The sequence below is a fragment of the Cynocephalus volans genome, chromosome 12 (assembly GCF_027409185.1).
Source record: "Cynocephalus volans isolate mCynVol1 chromosome 12, mCynVol1.pri, whole genome shotgun sequence".
Classification (NCBI taxonomy): domain Eukaryota; kingdom Metazoa; phylum Chordata; class Mammalia; order Dermoptera; family Cynocephalidae; genus Cynocephalus; species Cynocephalus volans.
The window spans coordinates 88,456,763-88,475,010 of NC_084471.1; the positions used below are offsets into that span (position 1 = coordinate 88,456,763).

The 18,248-nt window shown below is 37.0% G+C and overlaps 2 protein-coding genes across 2 annotated transcripts in view; one reads left to right on the forward strand and one right to left on the reverse strand.

Annotated features, from left to right (window-relative positions):
- DNAI7 (dynein axonemal intermediate chain 7) overlaps positions 1–5,508 on the forward strand; it is a 64,184-nt gene extending 58,676 nt beyond the window's left edge. Inside the window, exons 13-16 of the mRNA XM_063075768.1 lie at positions 808–1,022; positions 2,697–2,864; positions 4,415–4,528; positions 5,236–5,508. Of these exons, the coding sequence (XP_062931838.1) occupies positions 808–1,022; positions 2,697–2,864; positions 4,415–4,528; positions 5,236–5,508 (770 nt within the window). The remainder of the gene's footprint in view (positions 1–807; positions 1,023–2,696; positions 2,865–4,414; positions 4,529–5,235) is intronic.
- Positions 5,509–5,992: 484 nt separating this feature from the next.
- IRAG2 (inositol 1,4,5-triphosphate receptor associated 2) overlaps positions 5,993–18,248 on the reverse strand; it is a 98,110-nt gene continuing 85,854 nt past the window's right edge. Inside the window, exons 33-39 of the mRNA XM_063076129.1 lie at positions 14,348–14,495; positions 13,366–13,409; positions 9,808–9,870; positions 9,639–9,688; positions 9,234–9,335; positions 7,141–7,248; positions 5,993–6,236 (exon numbers count right to left, since the gene is read on the reverse strand). Of these exons, the coding sequence (XP_062932199.1) occupies positions 5,993–6,236; positions 7,141–7,248; positions 9,234–9,335; positions 9,639–9,688; positions 9,808–9,870; positions 13,366–13,409; positions 14,348–14,495 (759 nt within the window). The remainder of the gene's footprint in view (positions 6,237–7,140; positions 7,249–9,233; positions 9,336–9,638; positions 9,689–9,807; positions 9,871–13,365; positions 13,410–14,347; positions 14,496–18,248) is intronic.

Here is an 18,248-nt window from a genome sequence, read left to right on the forward strand (position 1 = left end):
CCATGTTGGACATCTTATGTACTTATTAGCCTTTCATATATCTTCTTTGGTGAATTGTTTATTGAAATTTTTTACGTATTTTGAAATTGGGTTGTGTTTTATTATTGAGTTGTAGGAGACACAAAAGACCATCTAGCATATGATGGATTGCATTTATATGAAAAGTCCAGAAACGGCAAACCTTTACAGACAGGAAGTATATCAGTGGTTGCTTAGGGCTGGAGGTGGGAAAGTGAGTTAATTGTAAATGAATATAAAGGATCTTACAGGGGGGATACAAATATTCTAAAAGTGGATTGTGGTGATGGTTGCACAACTGGGTAAATTTACTGAAATAAAATTAATTTTTCCTAAAATTAAATTAATTGAAGATAATTTAATTGTATCCTTAAAACAGGTGAATTTTAAAGTTGTTTTAAAACAACGATGAAGAGAGTTTCTCTAAAAGATTAGGAGAGAGTACTCTAGGAAGAAAGGACTGCATGTGCAAAGGCACAGAGGGACTCATGTAATATTGTTAGGGAAGGAAAAAAGGTGGGCTGAAAACAGGCATGAGAAGTGGCAGGGCAGGAAGCCAGGAATGTGAGTTAAAGCTTCATTCTGAAGGTCTATGTACCACGCTGAGGAGTTTGGACTTGATCTCGTAGGTAGGGGAAAACTCCCAGCAAAGCTGGCTTTTTGTTGAGGTTCTATTCTAAAAATAAAAGATCAATTTATACACACTGCAATTTCGCTTTGGGTGGTTTCATTCATGTTAGTTTTTATAGGAAAGAAATGAAGCTAATGTCACTTTCATTTATTATAAAGGTAAGCGTTGGAAAACTGATGGCATCAGCAAGGTATCTTACAACCCAGAAGAAAGACTTGTAACATTCAGCCTGGAAACTTTTGGCCCCGTAACCTTGATTCAGGATACTCATATTAACATGCCATACCAGTCATGGGAACTAAGACCACTTGGTGTGAATATGGTACTTTTGACGGTGACTACAGTATTTACTGAGATTCAAATACAAATTAAGGTGAGTTACGGCTATAGCAAGCCATATCAAAGTAAACCTCTCTGTTGGATATAATAAAGTGTGTCAAAGCAATCAATCACTGCTGATTTACATTTTGAAATATGTCTTTTATAATTACATTTAAAATGTACCTAGAGCTATAGTTTCTAAGTGAAATATTAATTGAATAATTAAATAGGCAATAAGTAAGTAGTGAGGCTCAACTTGTACCTTAAAGTTACTAGGGGTAGATTAATGAACTGACAAGCCTGGTTGCAGTATGAATTTGAGAGTTTTGATCTGAAGAGGCTCCCTGATCTCTGTATCATCCACCCACTTGAAATCCCCTTTGAGCTTTGCCTCTCTCTGAATGATCACCTATTGCTCATCAGTTGGAAGTTACATAGACTGAACTTTTATAGAGACAAAGATAGATTAGTGGTTGCCTGGGGCCAACGGTGGAAATGGGGATAAGGCATCTTATTGGAATGGATGAAAATGTTCTAAAACTGACTTATGATAATTGTACCATTAGGTAAAGTTACTAAAAATTATTGGATTGTACACTTGAAATGGGTGAATTTTATATGTAAAATATTTCGATTTTTTTAAAAAAGAAAGATAGCTTGGAATTCATTATGAATGTAGCAGAAAGACTAGAATATTATCAAACTTTATTTTTAAAACCAGATGAGATGGGAGAAAAAGAGCTCAGAACTATCAATGCTACACAGGCTCTTAAAACACTTCTAGTCTACCCTCACATTTTCTAGAGGGAAACTGAGGCCCAAAGAGGTTAAATGACCTTCCTGAGACTGGGTAAGATTATAGTGATGGCACCTCCTGTCAGGCTTCCCAAACAGTCGGTGCTGCTTCCCCTACACCGTCCCAGCAGCCCTGAAGACCCCTGTGCACAGACTCTTTCTGTAGTCTCATGGAAAGATACAGTGTTTACTCGCTAATATGAAGATTGGAACAAGCATTGCTCAGTGTGCATTTTCAGGTCAGATTTTAAAGATGCATCTGTACTCTCTAAAACGGTAGCTACAAGCCACATGTGGCTACTGAGCTCTTGAAACGTGACTAGTCCAAATTAACATTACTGTAACTGTAAAATACACATCAGACTTTGAATACTTGTATGAAAAAAAAAGTCTCAATAATTTTTTATATTGGTTACGTACTGAAATAACATTTTCGCTATATGGGGTTAAATAAAATATATTACTGACATTTAAAAACAAAAAGATGAGAGATCGGAACTCTGTACACCTTCAAATTGCCACTTTGCCAAACTTTAAAACTGGAAAATAATTTTGCATCATGTTAAATCTTAACATGTGTAAAAAATTAAGAATGATTCTTAAAAGTACAATCATTATTATCAAATAGCTATTTTAATTGAATATGAATATATGCAATATTCTTAGGTCAGAGACCTGAGAGATTTTTTAATCCCTTGATCACGTGAAGCCCAAAGGGGATTAGTAAACTGCTTAAGGTAACATGGGGACTTTGTGAGGGAGCTTTTGGATCAGGCCTAAAACATACCTGCCCTGCATTCTTTTTAATATAGAGTGATATATGATTTTAAGAACAGTATAAAGAACCTAAAGGTTGGACCTGGAATAATACCGAAGTAATAATTTCTTTAGCTTTCTAATATAAAAGCTTCTCTTTTCTTATTTAAACTAGGAAAACCTCTGCATGTTAGCTTCAATCAAACTAAGAAACAAAGAGCATTTCTCTATTTTGGAAGGAAAATGGATGCCCCCTGTTCCTTTTATTATTGCTTTGAAAGAAGCTGGACTGAATATCTTCCCGACTGGACACTCTCATTTTTATGTTGTTATAAACCATAAGGCAAGAACAAATCTTTCCAAATTTAATGTAGTGGACATTTAGGATGTTAGCAAGTATTAAATTTTATATAAACCTTAAGGTATACCATAAGTTTTATATATTCACTTATATAGGAATATAATTAGAAAGGAAGGAAAGAATAAGTGAAAAGACCAGAAATCCAGGGTTCTGTCAAGTTTAATAGTTTTCTCCAGGAGAGTGAGCCTGTAGCATGATATTCATATTGATAATCAGACCACACCCAAGATGGTCAGTGCAGTGCAAAGGTAGTCTGAGAGATTTCTCACTTGGTACATTTTCTCTCTCTTCCCGTAACTGGATATATGTAAGATTTCTTAAAAGAGTAAATCACTCTGCACTTTCCCAAACATGGTAAATCAGGCAAAATTAAACACACAAAGACCACCAATGTACAAAACCCAATTCCTTTGGTTTCCTGGCAGAACACGCATGTGTGTACTGCTTCATGTTACTCATAAGGCTTTAGTTAAGATCCTTCCCTGTCAAACTGTGAGCTCCTTGAGGACAAGCACTGCTTCTTAACCTTGAGTCTTCCATCACCTATCATATTCCTAGAATACAGATGGTGTTTAATGAGCATTTTTATGTTAATGAAGACACAAAGTAGCTTCTAATCATGAAAGGTGTGTTTGTAGGCAGAGTTCCATACTCAAGAACATGTTTGTGAATATACCTGAAAATGACAATATAGGTAGACATTCATGCGACATTTGAAAATAATCATATAGCTAAGGATTATGAGCATATATGCACAGAAAAAAACCCTTGGTTTTAGTAACTCAAATTGTCGGTTGCTCTGCAATGCGGAATGTAGTGTCCTGTTCATGTTTTCAGAATATTCAAGAAAATTTTTTTCTGAACACCTATGTGCTAGGCACTGTTTTAGATGATTAGGATAAATCAGTGAATAAAGCAATAGTCCCTGTCCTTGTGGAGCTTACACTCCACTAAAGAAAAATAAACATAAATGATCTAATACGTTAAAAAAAGAAAGTGCTGTGGGAAAAAAAAAAAAAAAAGGCAGATCAGGAACAGCGGGGTTGGGGCAATGTATGATATTAAATAGGGTATAGAGAAGGGCTCAAGGAGGAGGTAAGATTTGAGCAAAACTCGAAGGTGGGGAATTTAGCCAAGTACATTATCTGGGGAAGCAGCTTCCAGGCAGAGAGAACAGCTGGAGCAAAAGCCCTGAGGGACTGGCCTGGTGTGTTTGAGGGTTGGAGGAACAGCAAGGAGGCCCTGGCCTGGAACTGAGAGAACAAAAGATCAGGCCAGAGCGATGACGGGGTGTACGTGGTGGTGATGGTGGTGGTGATCAGATCATGGAGGGCCTTGTGGATCCTTGTCAACTGTGGACTCTACTGTGAAAGGGAAAACCATTGCCCAGTTTTGAGAGAGGAATCACATAATCTGACTTATAATTTTGAATGGATCCTTTTGTGTTGAGAATAGACTGAAGGAGGCCGAGAAGTGAAGAAAGACTTGTCGGGAGGCTCTAAGATCAATTCTATTCGTTTTCATATTGACAGGTTCCTTTGGTAGAAATGAAAGCTTATCGACAAATGGCCTTGTTAAGCTCTGCTTTTGCATTTGGTTGGAGCAAGTGGAATCTACTGTGTAATTCTACAAAAGTTGTAGTTAAGGTATAGTATGCACAAACCAATAAAACTCCTTTGTCCTCAAAAAGAGAAGGTACTCAAACACTAAGTGAACGTAGACTGACTTCTCAAATTAACATTCAAAATGGAATTTTTAAATTTCAGATTTTTTTTAGTTTGTTAATAAAATAAAACCAAACTACGTAAACGTCATTCCTTCATTGTTCGTTATGGTATCAAATGCTCTTGACTTCAGGCCAGAGTCTTTATTCTCTTTACATTGACTCAAGAACAATTGGAAGTCTTTAACATGAAATATACCTGTGATTCACAAACTGTCCTGTGAGAGGATTAGGTTAACATGAAATATACCTGTGATTCACAAACTGTCCTGTGAGAGGATTAGGCCTCCAACTTAAATTTCTGACATTTACTACTGCCTAATAAAGAAGGAATCTTATCAAATTCTAGAAGCTGACTGATGAATGTTTTAGCATAAATGAGCCACCAATATTTATTTTTGTTTACTGTGTGTTTCTTCCACTCAAAACAGGGTTTTGTTGTTGCAGTTATTAATATATTTGGGGGTGGAGGGGCTGTTTTGTGTTATGTCTGTTATATTCCTAGCACCTAGAACAGTACCTGGCACATGATAGGTACACAATAAATACTTGTTGCATGAATTAATGCATGTGGGTAAGCTCTATAAACACCAAGATATGAACAGTTTCGTGGTTTTTCTTTTTCTTTAGGTGAGGGAACACCGTACTAAAGAACCTATGAATCCTGATTGGGACCTTTTAATGTTTAGTGGTGACAGAGCGCACAGACTCAAAATCGATGAAGATAGCCAGACCTTCTCTGAAGCACTTAAAGAAGAAACTGAGTTTCATTCTACTTTATATCACATGGTTAAGGACTTTGCTTCTGAAGAAGCAATGGAGAAAGTTGGTAGCTCTGACTGCCAGTTTATCGACTGTGTGTGCCAAATGCTACTCTCCACTAGATTACTCAGCTATTCTTAACCTCCACTTACAAATTTTTATTTGAAAGGAAGAATCAAGCATGTTGGGAAAAAAAATCAGGTATTTCTTCAATAAAGTGTAATGAATCAATATATTTCAAAAAGGCTATTAAAATTGTATAATTAGCATTTTATATTCAAATTTTATTTTAAAGTGGGGTTTTTTCCTTCAAATGTTTGGCCTATTGAGAATTTCAACTTTTACTATATGAAGATTTAAATGATTCTTTATTTCAATAAATTTTAGTAAAACAATATATAATATTTCTTCCTCAAAAAGCTCATTAAAAGATCACAGGCAGGTTTCTTCTCCACTGTACATTAGGTGGGGAGGTAATCGCAAACAAAAGCATGTAAAGTATCTTACAGTCATTCTGAGAACCTCTGGTTTCGCGCTATACTCGCCTGGCTAAAAGTTTCTAATTTATGAACTTCAGATACTGAAACGTTAAAAATCAAAATACATATATTAGGATGTGCTGCAGTCACACTGGCGGTGGCCCATTGTGTCGGAGTCTGGTAAATGGCCACAAGATATGTTCTAGAGATATCCAGGAGTCCCCTTCCTGTGTGGGAGCTGCATCCACAGACTTCTGGAAAAATCGGCCTGTGAGGAAGCTCAGCAAAGCTGCAAGCAGGATGATGAAAGCAACAGAAAGCCAGAATGCCTTGTTAGCCCTTCTCATGGGAGTCTTGAGATTTGTTGCCCAGGAAGCTATTGTGTCACAACTACAAGAAAAACACAAACACAGAATTCAGTTATCACAGTAGTTTGCTATTAAAAAGATTCCTTTTGCTAACAAAACCAAGTCATTGATCTGCCCTACATATCACAAACACTACCTTATAATCTATGTATTATGATTTATCATCTTGGCTTTGGGCACAATCTGCCCCCTACACCTTAACATTAATAAAGAAATGATATTCTATGATGAGAAACCAAACTATGCAATTTAGGCATTCTTTAACTTCTAACAACTACATCTGAGTATTTATTTCATTCTTTCAATCAGGTCAGGCAACTCTATTCCTCAGTGGAAACAAAAATATTATTTACTTGGTAAAGCAGGATACATATGTATGTACTATGTATGTGTACTGCACATAAACATGTCACTTATTTCTCACATACCCTATACTTTTGCTGTACTAAAATTTAAACTATTGGTTCTAAGAACACCTCCACACACAAAAAACTTATTACAGCATTATGTAAGTCTTTGAAAATAGTTAACTCTGTGCTAGACACTGTACAAAGGATTTTACATGAGCTGATTAATTTAATCATGACAGCAACACAATGACATAGGTACTATTATCATCTCTATTTTATAGATGAAAAAACTGGTGCTTTAAAATGATAAACTTGCCCAGGTCACGCAGTTATTAGAGAGCTGGAATTTGAGCCAAGGCTGTCTGGATCTAGAGTCAAGTTCCTCACTCTCCTGCCTCTTGTAATATAGATTCAGGGATAACTACTGTACAGCATACAAAGTTTGTTATTCATCTCAAACTTAACAGTTTGACATGTCTTTAAATAAAGTCATTTGAGTAAGACTATTACTCTTAACCCTGCCTTACCCTTTCCCATTCCACTAAAGTGGTATCATTTAGCAAGCAGACAACTTACACTGAAGAGACATCCCACTTAGATGGATTATTTTTCTTTTCAGAAAGACTTGGCTTCCTTGTCCTTTCTACTATTTCTTCTCCAGGTGGTTCTGAGTCATCTTTAGTTCTGTAAATAAGTATTATTTTTAAATATTCAAAACCAAGGATAATATACCATGTTTATAAAATATTGCTAAATTTTACTGTATAACTCAAGAGGCTCATGATTATTTGTTTTGCTTTAGGAAGATTTAATAAATATGTAATTCTAAAATTCAAATCACCAAATTTATAATTTAAACATTTTAAAGGATTTTAATTTTAAAAAATAACTTCCTCTATTTAGAAAAATAGTAAATGTTTGTGTAGAAAGTTGGGATATTTGCCAGACACAAAAGAGAAATTAACAAAGGATATATAAAAGTCTCACCACTCATAATTAACCATTTGTTATTACTGTGATTTATTTCTCTGTATATATATATGCATGTTTAACGACACTTAAAAAAAATGTGGATACCATATTTCTTCCTCTTCGTATTTTTTCATTCAATATTTAGAAAACATTTTTTCATTATTAAATATTCTTCTACCATATTGTTTTTAATATCCTATATGAGCAGTTGAGTTTTGATCAATGCTAACTTAGAGTTACATCAAAGTTTACTTCTTTCTCTAAAAAATCTTTATAAGTGGTTATGAAAACATTTTCAATGTAAAGCTAGTTAAACTAGTATTCAATTATGTGGGAAATAGCAATTGGATTGACTGTAGTTTAAATCAAATCATTATGTAATGAGGGGTTGCTCCACTTGCACAGAACAATTGTTTCATTATCATGTTCACTGATGAATTCCTAGTTGGATCTGAACATGTGAATTTTGAGATTTCAAGCTCACAATGCCCTCAAAATTGCCAAAGGGAACTGTGTCTCAAAATTTATTTTTTGTTGGCTTGGTGGGGGTTGGGGGGATGGGAGGCTGGTCAGTACTGGGATCTGAATCCCTGACCTGGGTACTATAACACTGCACTCTAACCAACTGAGCTAACCAGCCAGCCTCGATGTTTTTTTCAGTTGAATATCTATAGAGAATATATGTGGTAAATTTTGGTTTCCTTTTTAAAGGAAACAAGGCTCAAAAGCCAGAATCAATTGCATTCTTGTATGGTTCTCAAGATCTCAGGCTTTTGTTTACAAAGACTTCTCAGTAGAAATCATACCATATGAACAAAAAGGAAAAAATTTATTCTAATCTTTTGAAGGAAGTTCTTGATTTTTTTTCCCACCCAGCTCAGAAAAAATCCATTATGTAAACTCTAAATCTGAAAAGAGTTTGCAACACATTCAATAGGTTCCCAGGATTTTAAAAAGAAAAAGGACTCTCTGAGGATAGGCACTATGTCTTGTTCATCTTTATATATCTTAGGGTGAGCAGCGTCTATCACATAATAGGCACTCTGTGAACATAAAATCATTTCATTAAGATCTCTTAAATTAATAGATGTGGAAACTGAAACCAAGTAAGGTTAAGCAATTTGTCTGGTGTCACCTAAGGGCTTAGAGGCATTTCTTCATGTCCCTCCTTCTTGTCCTCCTCTCTTCCCTATAGAAGTATATTTCAATTTATTCTCCTAATTTACTAGCTAGAAAGAGAGCGATATAGTTTTACGTATTCCCTACTCTTTATTTATATAAATGGAAAATAGATGTATGTGCATGTTACATGTGCCCACATATTATATATATGTTATGATATGTTACATATATAGATCATGTATTTTTAAAAATCTAAGTAGATGGACATTTCACTTCTATGGCTCTTTATTGACCTTCTCCACTGATGGTCAGATATCTGGACAGGAAAAAAGTTATCTTCACAAATCTGGCAAACTCCAGTGTCTTTTCTAACTTAAGACCTCAAACCTTGCCTTTCTGAGAGCTACAAGAGTGACTATATCTACAAATGACATTCGTATAGTGCTTTATAGTTTATAAAACTCTTTCACAATGAGTGATGCGGCATTCATCTCATCTGTATGGAATAAAAGTGACCCCCGTTGTTTATGCCCCAGGTTCACGTCAGGTTAATAAACACACCGAGCGTCACCTACTTCAGTTCACATTTTTCCTCTTCAGCATCTGCCCAAGAATAGGTGGTAATAAATCGATGTAATGAGGGACGGTGTTCACTCTGCTTTGACCCCAAAATACGCCTAAATAAAGACGATTATAGCCACTTGTCAAATCAAATACATCTGTAGCCATTATCAGTTTATATCCTACTGTTTAAATCAATAAAAATTATATGTTCTAATTAAGTTTTTTCATGGCACATTCACATAACTCCTATTTCATAATTTAAAAAACTGACCACATACCAATTTTTGTAGTTATTTATTCTGCTTATATTCTGTACAAATCAAATGTTACAATGCCACTTATTTCAACCACTCATTTACTTTAGCCCAGTTATAAAGTAGTAAGGTTCCCAAAGAGCAAGATAAAATTACACTTACCAACTGCTTGACCTCCTATTGAATCGGTCGTTATTTTCCATCCCAGCAACCTTTAAAAGTTGAGATGTTAAAGACATAATAAAATATGAATTTAGTGAAGCAAATTTTTATTTTTTGTCATAAGAAAATGAATTTACTTTTGATGAAGAATACTTAGAAAGTTGCTTACCATTCCTACGTTTCCAATATTTCTGGGTAAAGAGGCAATGGTCACTCTTCGAAGAGAAGATGGCTACCCAAAGAGGGAAATGTACATCAGAAAATTCCCAATAATTTATCCTGATATGCAACACTGAGGAATATCCTTGTACATACACATCCATACACGTGACCACTTCTAAGTTAAACATCAGACATACTTTGAAGGATCTTGTTTTGGCCAAATTGCCTTCCAGAAATATTTGACTGATTTTTATTACACTTTCTCCAACACTGGGTTATTATAATCTATGCCAATCAAACAAGGAATATAAGGTTTCTTATTTGGGTTTGTTTTTATTTGACTCTGGTAACATTGAACTTTTTTTTCTGTGTTGAATAACCATGTATATCTCTGCTCTGAGAACCACCTGTTCACATTTATGACCTTTTTCCATATTAATTTTGTTTATAATTCTGGCAGAAAACTTTTCATGGTTAATCCAGCCAAGTCTAATTTTCTTTCTTTTGCTACTATTGCTTTCATGCTTAGATTTTAACCAACTCAAGAGAAGATAAATATGCACCTATATTTGTAGCTTTTTTAACCCAAGATTTCATTTTCTTCCATTTAACACATTTAAAGATTTCCGTGATATTTTAGTGAATGGGTGTGTTTATATATCAGCCTTGAGATTTGCACAGAAGTATTATGTATTATTATGTGGTTCTTAAAGTTTAAGTAAATGCAACTTCAGGATACAAGAATATTTCAAATATAGTAAATAAATTAATTTAAGAGTTTTATGTGAATTCTTTTCTTAAACCATCATCCCTAATTTTATAGGTTAGCTGAACATCAAGAATATAAAATTGCAGTCCAAGAAACCTGGTTTCTGATCATGGTTTGACCACTGCATAATCACCACCAATCACTTAACTTCTGTGCTTCTCTATCTCCTCATCTGTGAATAAGAAAAATTAGTATGGAATGATTTTAAAATCACTTGCTCAAAAATTCCATAAATCTGTGAAATCCTGATTTTCAAACTGGGAAAAACTGCTGGTTGACCTTCAATATCCCATTCTCTCCCTATTATCTAGTAATAAACACCTTAATTTTAACTAGGCATATATGTTCTAGAATAAAAACTATTTTCCAGTCTGATTTGCAAGCAATAATGAAAAGGCAAATGTGGGCTACCCATCAAGATGGCAGAAAAAACGTCTCCAAGCGTCACTCTCTCCCACAAATCAACCAATTTACCACTATAAAAAAGCAATGACAGCCAAGCTGGGGCTGCTAGAACTCAGGGGAAGAGGAAGAGGGACCTACAGAGGGCATGAAGGTGGGAGAAGCCACAATGAGAGAAAGAACTGCTCTGACCATTTCCAGCCCCAGCCACTTCCAGGCTGGAGCTGCTGAGCGCACGGAGCAGGAGCCAGCAAAAGCCATAGCTGTGCCCTTCAGATGGAGTTGCTTGGAGGCGGCAGGGGAGAAGAGGGCCTTGGTGGCCCCCAGGCCACAATACCACTAATAGGGTTCCTGTGGATCCACATAGGAGCGAGGAGCCAGAACAGCTGAAAAGAAGAGCTAGTCAGAGGCCAATGAGTCATCACAAGGGACTGGTGCACAGCCTGTCCCATGGGAAGTGTTTGGAGCATGGGTGCTGGGGGAGACAGGCCACCAGGAGAACACTGGGGCACAGCAAGGACAGTTGATCTGCCCCCCAGTCAGCACAGGACCACTCTGTGTAGAATGGTCAGGAATAGAGAATGGCAGGGGGAGCAGTTTGCTGAAAAGACTCAGGTCCAGACCGGCATTTCTACACAAAGCAGGTGCACTGGATCTCACAAGACGCAGAAGTACCTACAAAGTCAACCATTAAACCCTGTGCTGCCCCAACAGCCTTCTCCAGGGAAGGAATCAGCAGCAAAGCAGCAATTCAGCTCAACCTCAGAGCTCAAGTACTGGTCCCCACAGGGAGTTCCCCCATTTTAGAAGTAAGCAAAGGACAACAAATCAGTTCCAGTGCAGAGTTAAGTAGTGGGAACAGCAAATAATCTAACACAGAACTGAAAGAAAAAACAAAATACCCACAGAGCAGAAACAAAGTTTGATATTAACACCAAAAATCTCACTTTACCAAAGAACACCTATAAAATCTAGAAGGACCACAAGCCCCCTGGACCCCCAAGCCAGGGAGGGAGAAGGGAGCCATGCCCCCTGACACCCACAACCAGCCCAGTGACGACCACTGAGCCACCACAAGAAGCATCCCAAGCCCCCAAACCAGGATGGTGGGGGGCTGAGGGTCTCAGCCATGTCCCCGACATCTGCATTCAGTTTAGCGACAACCAAGCTACCACTGGAAGCCCCCTGGTCTCCCCTGCAGGAATGAGGGGGTGCTGTGGGCCTCAACCATGCCCCTCCTTCCTCCTTCTCCCACCCTATTTCCTTCCCCCTTCCCCTCTCCCCCTCCCACCCAACTGCTCTGCAACATCTTAGAATGTAAAACAGATGGAGCCGCGGACCAATCCCTCCTCCCACAACCAGGCAAGGAGCACTCCAAAAGCACCACTTCCATGTAACCACAGCCACCACAATAGCCACAACTGCCACAAAAGCGGCTAGATGCCACAACCACCGTGCAGATGGTCCGCCAGCCACCCGAGTGCACTGATACAAGGAGAATCACTAAAGGAGACCAAAGAAAAGAAGAGGACGTCTCTCTCGACAAAGCCCATTCCAGAGTGACAGAAAAAGCATCTGCTCTACGATGACAGTGCGGACCTGATCACACCTCTCAGCATCAGACAGATCATCCAGGCAACAAATCAACAGAGGAACCATTACTCTTTCAGAGGCAGAGAAGAAATGCAGGGTTATCAGAGGGGAGGGGGAGGGGTTGGGGGGAGATTGGACAAGGGGCATAAAGAGTAAGTACAATTTGTAATGATGTGTATGCTAAAAATATTGATTTGATCGACATACATCAACATTGAACCCGAAAAACATGTACAATCGATTATGATACAATAAAAAAAAAATTTTTAATTAAAAAAAAAGTAAAGGAAAATGTTATATTGGACTTCTAGGAAGTGTCTTTACAGGGAGAGAGAACACCTGTCTTTGCTTCTTCCTTTTTCTTGGAATGTGACTTGATGTAATGACGAGGACTTGGTGCCTGGATCTGACGTAGCCATCTTAGACTACGAGGTGGAAGCCAAGGGCTGAGGGTAGTGAACCAGAAAGAAGGGAGGGGAATGGTCCGTAAGGATTTTGTGAAGCTGCTCTGCCACTGCGATTCTGCCTATTTCCAGCTTTGCTTTTATACAACAGAGAGAAACTACTGTATACTGGCTTTCTTCATGCTGCCAGGCAAACTTAATTGACATACAAATATAGCAGGAAGTACAAAAGCATACCATATAAACAAATACACACACACATACATACACACATATATATGAATTAAAACCACTGTTTTGTGACTTAGATTTAAAGGCATGTATCTTCAAATAATATTTTTAAATCATCTTGTTTATAAGCATTTAATAGACATTTGTTAAGTGAGTTAGTAATTACCTTGGAGTTTAGAGAAGCTGAACGTTTTTTAATTTGGCAGTCATCTGAAAGGAAAAACACATTTGGACATTTTAGAAATTACACACCAATCTATGTTAAAGCAATGGCCTTTTTTTTTTCTTTCCCCAGCAGCAGGCCAATATGGGGCTCTGAACCTGTGGCCTTGGTGTTACAAGGCTGTGCTCTAACCACTGGGATAACTCATCAATCCTATGGTCTTAATTTTTAACAAACTAAAGGTCAGAAAGGATTTATTTAAGACTCTAGGGACTACTGAGCAATATATCTGTTTATCATTTACTTGGTGATCCCTAAAACTACCATCTTAACCAATGGAATACATCCTTTGTGAATGTCTACAATGTCTAATGCCTACTTAGCACATAGTGGGCACTAAATGAATGTCTGAAGAAAGGAATCCAAAAGTAGAGTCGAGAAGAGTATCAAATATGGTTACTCTAGAAGAGGGAAAAGATCAGAATTCTGTTCAGAAAAGTCCATACTGTTTATTTAAAATGAAACTTAATGTGAGATTTATAGAAACCACGTGTTAAGATATTTTCCATAGCCTCATATGTGTCAGTATTTTCCAAACCATCAGGCAGCTTGCTGTGCCAGGGTCATTCCTTCTGTAGGAATCCAAAACCACTGTTGTGCCTTAGGTTATGTGTGGAGAAAGGGCCAATTCTAACATATTCTAAATAGGGGAACACTACAGTCAACTTAATGAGTTGGATTAAATACAGTTTATTCTCTCAGCAGTAATCTAAATTGATTTATCAAGTTTTTGGTGCCATGTTTCCCCACTTATTTTCTGACACCTTCTTTTTGGCTAAATAAATAACAGAAATGAGTTATTTTTCAAATATAACCTTAATCTAAGGGTCTTATACTAAAGACATAATAAGACTTAGTAAGAGAGTGCATGAAAGAGGAGAATGTTAGAAAAACATACCTAATACTAGTATCAAACTTTTATTACCTTCATCTTCAAGAGGGTTAAAAGACCTTTCATTCTGCAAAAGAACCTGTTTCAGTTCTTCTAATTCAGCATGCTCTTTGGCGTACATTCTCTTCAAGTTTTCTACATGCTGAATCATTACTTCAACCGCTTTACTGACTCGACTTTCCTAGCAGAACAAAAGGAGAAAATTTACATTGGAAATACTATTTTTAATACTTAAGTTAAAAGATGGCGGTTAAACACGTGTTTACCTTCACTCCATCCCTAAATCTCAATAAAATGACAATAAAGGTATTTTTTTAAAAAAAGACATGATTTGACAAGGGCAAACAGAACAGAAGAGGCAATAATAGCAGCACGATTTTGAAAGCTGGGTAGTAGAAAGACTTGTGGTAAATCACTAAGATCTGGAAAAGGCGAAACCTAAAAAAGGCAGAAACAAAAGTTTAGAAGCAACCTGGGTTGCACCACAGAAAACTTCAATGTCTTAAAAATTAGTGGCACCTCTGGAATTAAGACTGAGGGTGGGTATGTGAACAGAGGAAAAGGCTGAAAGTCCATGTAAAAAGTAATTAGACTCACAGATCCCTCCCTTACTCTGGCCAGCGGAGCAAATTCCCCTCCACCATTTTGGTGAAAGACTATATAAGGCTGAATATCTAGAGAGGAATAAATAGAGGTTCCACGGATTGGTAAATAATAGATAGGTGATGAGTGAATGTATTATTCTGAAAACAAATTTAAGCAAAAATCTGTATACATATTGAGATCTCTCAGCCTTATTCTTCCTTCCAGCTCCCAAATGCTGGTAGCCAGGGTTTGTATTCTCAAGGCAGGCCGTTGGATGATGTTTGTCACGGGAATGTAACACTCCAAGACGAAAGTCCTACTGACATTAGGGTGCCCAGTGAAACATCCTTGCTTGTGTGAAGCTCAGAGTCAAGGGGAACTTTGCTCACTCTGTATACACAGAACTACCCATCAGCTCTATGGTAGATCATCAGATGTCAGAGGAAAGCCTCTAGCATGAAAGAAAGAAACCAAACCACAGAAAAAAGCAACCTGCAAATAACAGTGTAGAAAAACTAAAACTTGAAGGAAACTATCAATATCTTCAGAGAGTTAAGAATAATTATTGCATCCATGAAATAAGAAAAAAGTATTAATTAAAAGATAAAGAGCATTAAAAAAATAAGCATCTGAAAATTGAAAATATGACAAAAATAACTCAATAGAAGAGACTCAAGATAATGTTGAGGAAATTTCTCTGAAACTAGAGCAAAAAGACTAAAAGTTAGAAAAGAGATTAGAAAGGAGATGAGAGAAGATCAGTTCGGGAGATCTGACATCCAAAGAATAGGAAGTCCAGAAGAAAGTAAAACAAAAATAAACAAAAAAAATTCTACAAAATGTAGAAAATGAAATTATTCAAGAAAACTTCCAAAACTCATAAACATAACTTGCCAGTTTGAAAATGCCCACTCGGGACCTAAAACAGTGGATAAAAATAAACCAATACCAAGGAAAAGAAGTAGGTAAGAGAGGATATCTTAAAAGCTTCGAAGTAGTTAGAAGAGTTTATAAAAAAGAGTCAACATGGCATCAAACTTTGATAGCAACACCAGACCTAAGAAGAAAATTAAGTGATGCACGGAAAATCCCAAAGGAAACAATCCCTAACCTAGAATCCTTCACCCAGCCAGACTATCAATTAAGAATAAAGACATTGTCAGTAATACAAAATCTCAAAAAGTTTACCTCCCACCAAAATGAAAAAATATAACAGCAAGAGGGAGACAAGAGATCCTGCAAATGGGGTTCAACTCAAGAGAGAAGCGAAAGGAATCATCATTTAAGAGTTCTCTAGACTTTTGTGACAAGCCTAAAGAACAAGCAGTCCAGATTGGAACAGGTCAAAAATCTCTGGAAGCAACATCACGAAGAAGAAGAAATTTATAGCACACCTGATGAGTTTATTAAATGTACTGAGAGACCTAGAATGCTCTTCCTGGAGTTAATCATTTTTCATTGCTATGATTGTTGTATGGTTAGTTTTCTATTGACTTCTAATTCATTCCCAAACTCTTCTAAAACTTTATTCTTTTTAATGGCTAAATAATATTCCACTAATGCATATACAACAATTTGTTTACCCACTTATACATTGATGGATATTTGGAATGCTCGCAGTGCTATGAATATTTATGTACAAGTATTTTTTTGAGTATCTGTTTTCAATTCTTTTGGGTATATACCTGGGAGTAGAATTGCTCTGTCATATGATAATTCTATATTTAACTTTCGAGGCACTGCCAAATTGTTTTCCACAGAAGCTCAACCATTTTATATTTCCCCTAACAAGGTACAATGTTTGCAATTTCTCCATAAACTCACCAACATTAGTTATTATTTTTTTCCTTGCCTTCCTAGTGGGTATAGAGTAGTATCTCATTGTGGTTTTGATCTGCATTTCCCTAATGATTAAGGATGTTAAGCATCATTTCACATGCTTATTGGTCATTTGTGTATATTCTTTGAAGAAATGCCTATTCAAATCTTTTGCCCATTTTTTAATTGGATTGTTTGTCTTTCTGTTGCTAAGTTGTAAGAGTTCACTATATATTCTGGATACTGGCTCCTTATCAGATACATGATTTGCAAGTATTTTTTTCCATTCTAAAATTGTCTTTTCACTTTGATAACATCCTTTGATGCACAAAAGTTTTTACTTTTGATGAAGTGTAATTCATCTCTTCTTGTGTTTCTTCTTTTGGTGTCATGTGCTCACTCATTTAGCACGTCTGTATTGACCACCTACTATGCATTAGGCATGTTTTAGACATGGGGGATACAGCCATAAGCCATACAAGTACTGTTGGCTTCATGGAGCTTATATTCCAGTGGGAGGAGACAGACAATACACAAGATGTCAGTACAATACGTAGTATGTTAGAAGGTGATTACTGCTATGAAAAACAAAAGACAGGAAAAGGGTTGAGACACTCTGCAGTGGAGAGGGAAAGAAATTTTTGCACAGAATGTCATGGAAGTCAGAATAGACTGTTCTATGAAGCTGACATTTGAACAAGACTTGAAGGAGGTAGGATTAAGACATGTAGATACCTGGAGGAAGAGTATTGTAGGCAGAGGGAGCAGTTAGCCTGAGGTGGCAGTGCACCTAGCATGTCTAATGAACAGCAAGGAGACCAGTGTGGTTGTAGTACAATAATTCAGAGAGGTAGTCATAGCAGACAAAGACCACGAACTGAGAGGGCAGGGCGATCCTGCAGATCCTTTTAAGCAACTGTAACACAATGGTTTTTACTCTGAGTAAAATGAGGAGCCCCTGGAGGACTTTGACCAAAAAGTAACATGATCTGGCTTAAGTATTTTTTTTTTTAGTTTCTCCTCCCCAGTTTTAATTTTTATTGAATCAAAATTGATTATACAAATTTTGGGGGTTCAACATTGAGATATGTTGATCAAATCAATATTACTAGCATATACATTGTTACAAATCGTAATTATTCTTTATGCCCCTTGTCCAATCTCTCCCCATCCACCCTCTCTCTCCCCCTCCCCCCCCAATTACCCTAGATTTCTTCTCTCCTTCTGAAAGAATAATGGTTACTCTATTGATTTGTTGCCTAGATGATCTGTCCAATGCTGAGAGATGTGATCAGGTCCCCCAGTATTATCGTAGAACAGATGCTTCTTCTGTCACTCTGAACTGGGCTCTGTGGAGAGAGACATCCTCTTCTTTTCTTTACCTCTGCTGGTGACTCTCCTTGTGTCAATGCACTCCAATGGTTGGCAGACCATCTGCATGGTGGTTGTGGCATCTAGCCTCTTTCGTGGCAGCTACGGTTATTGTGGTGGCTGTGGTGGGCCACCCACATGGAGGTGAAGTTTTTGACAT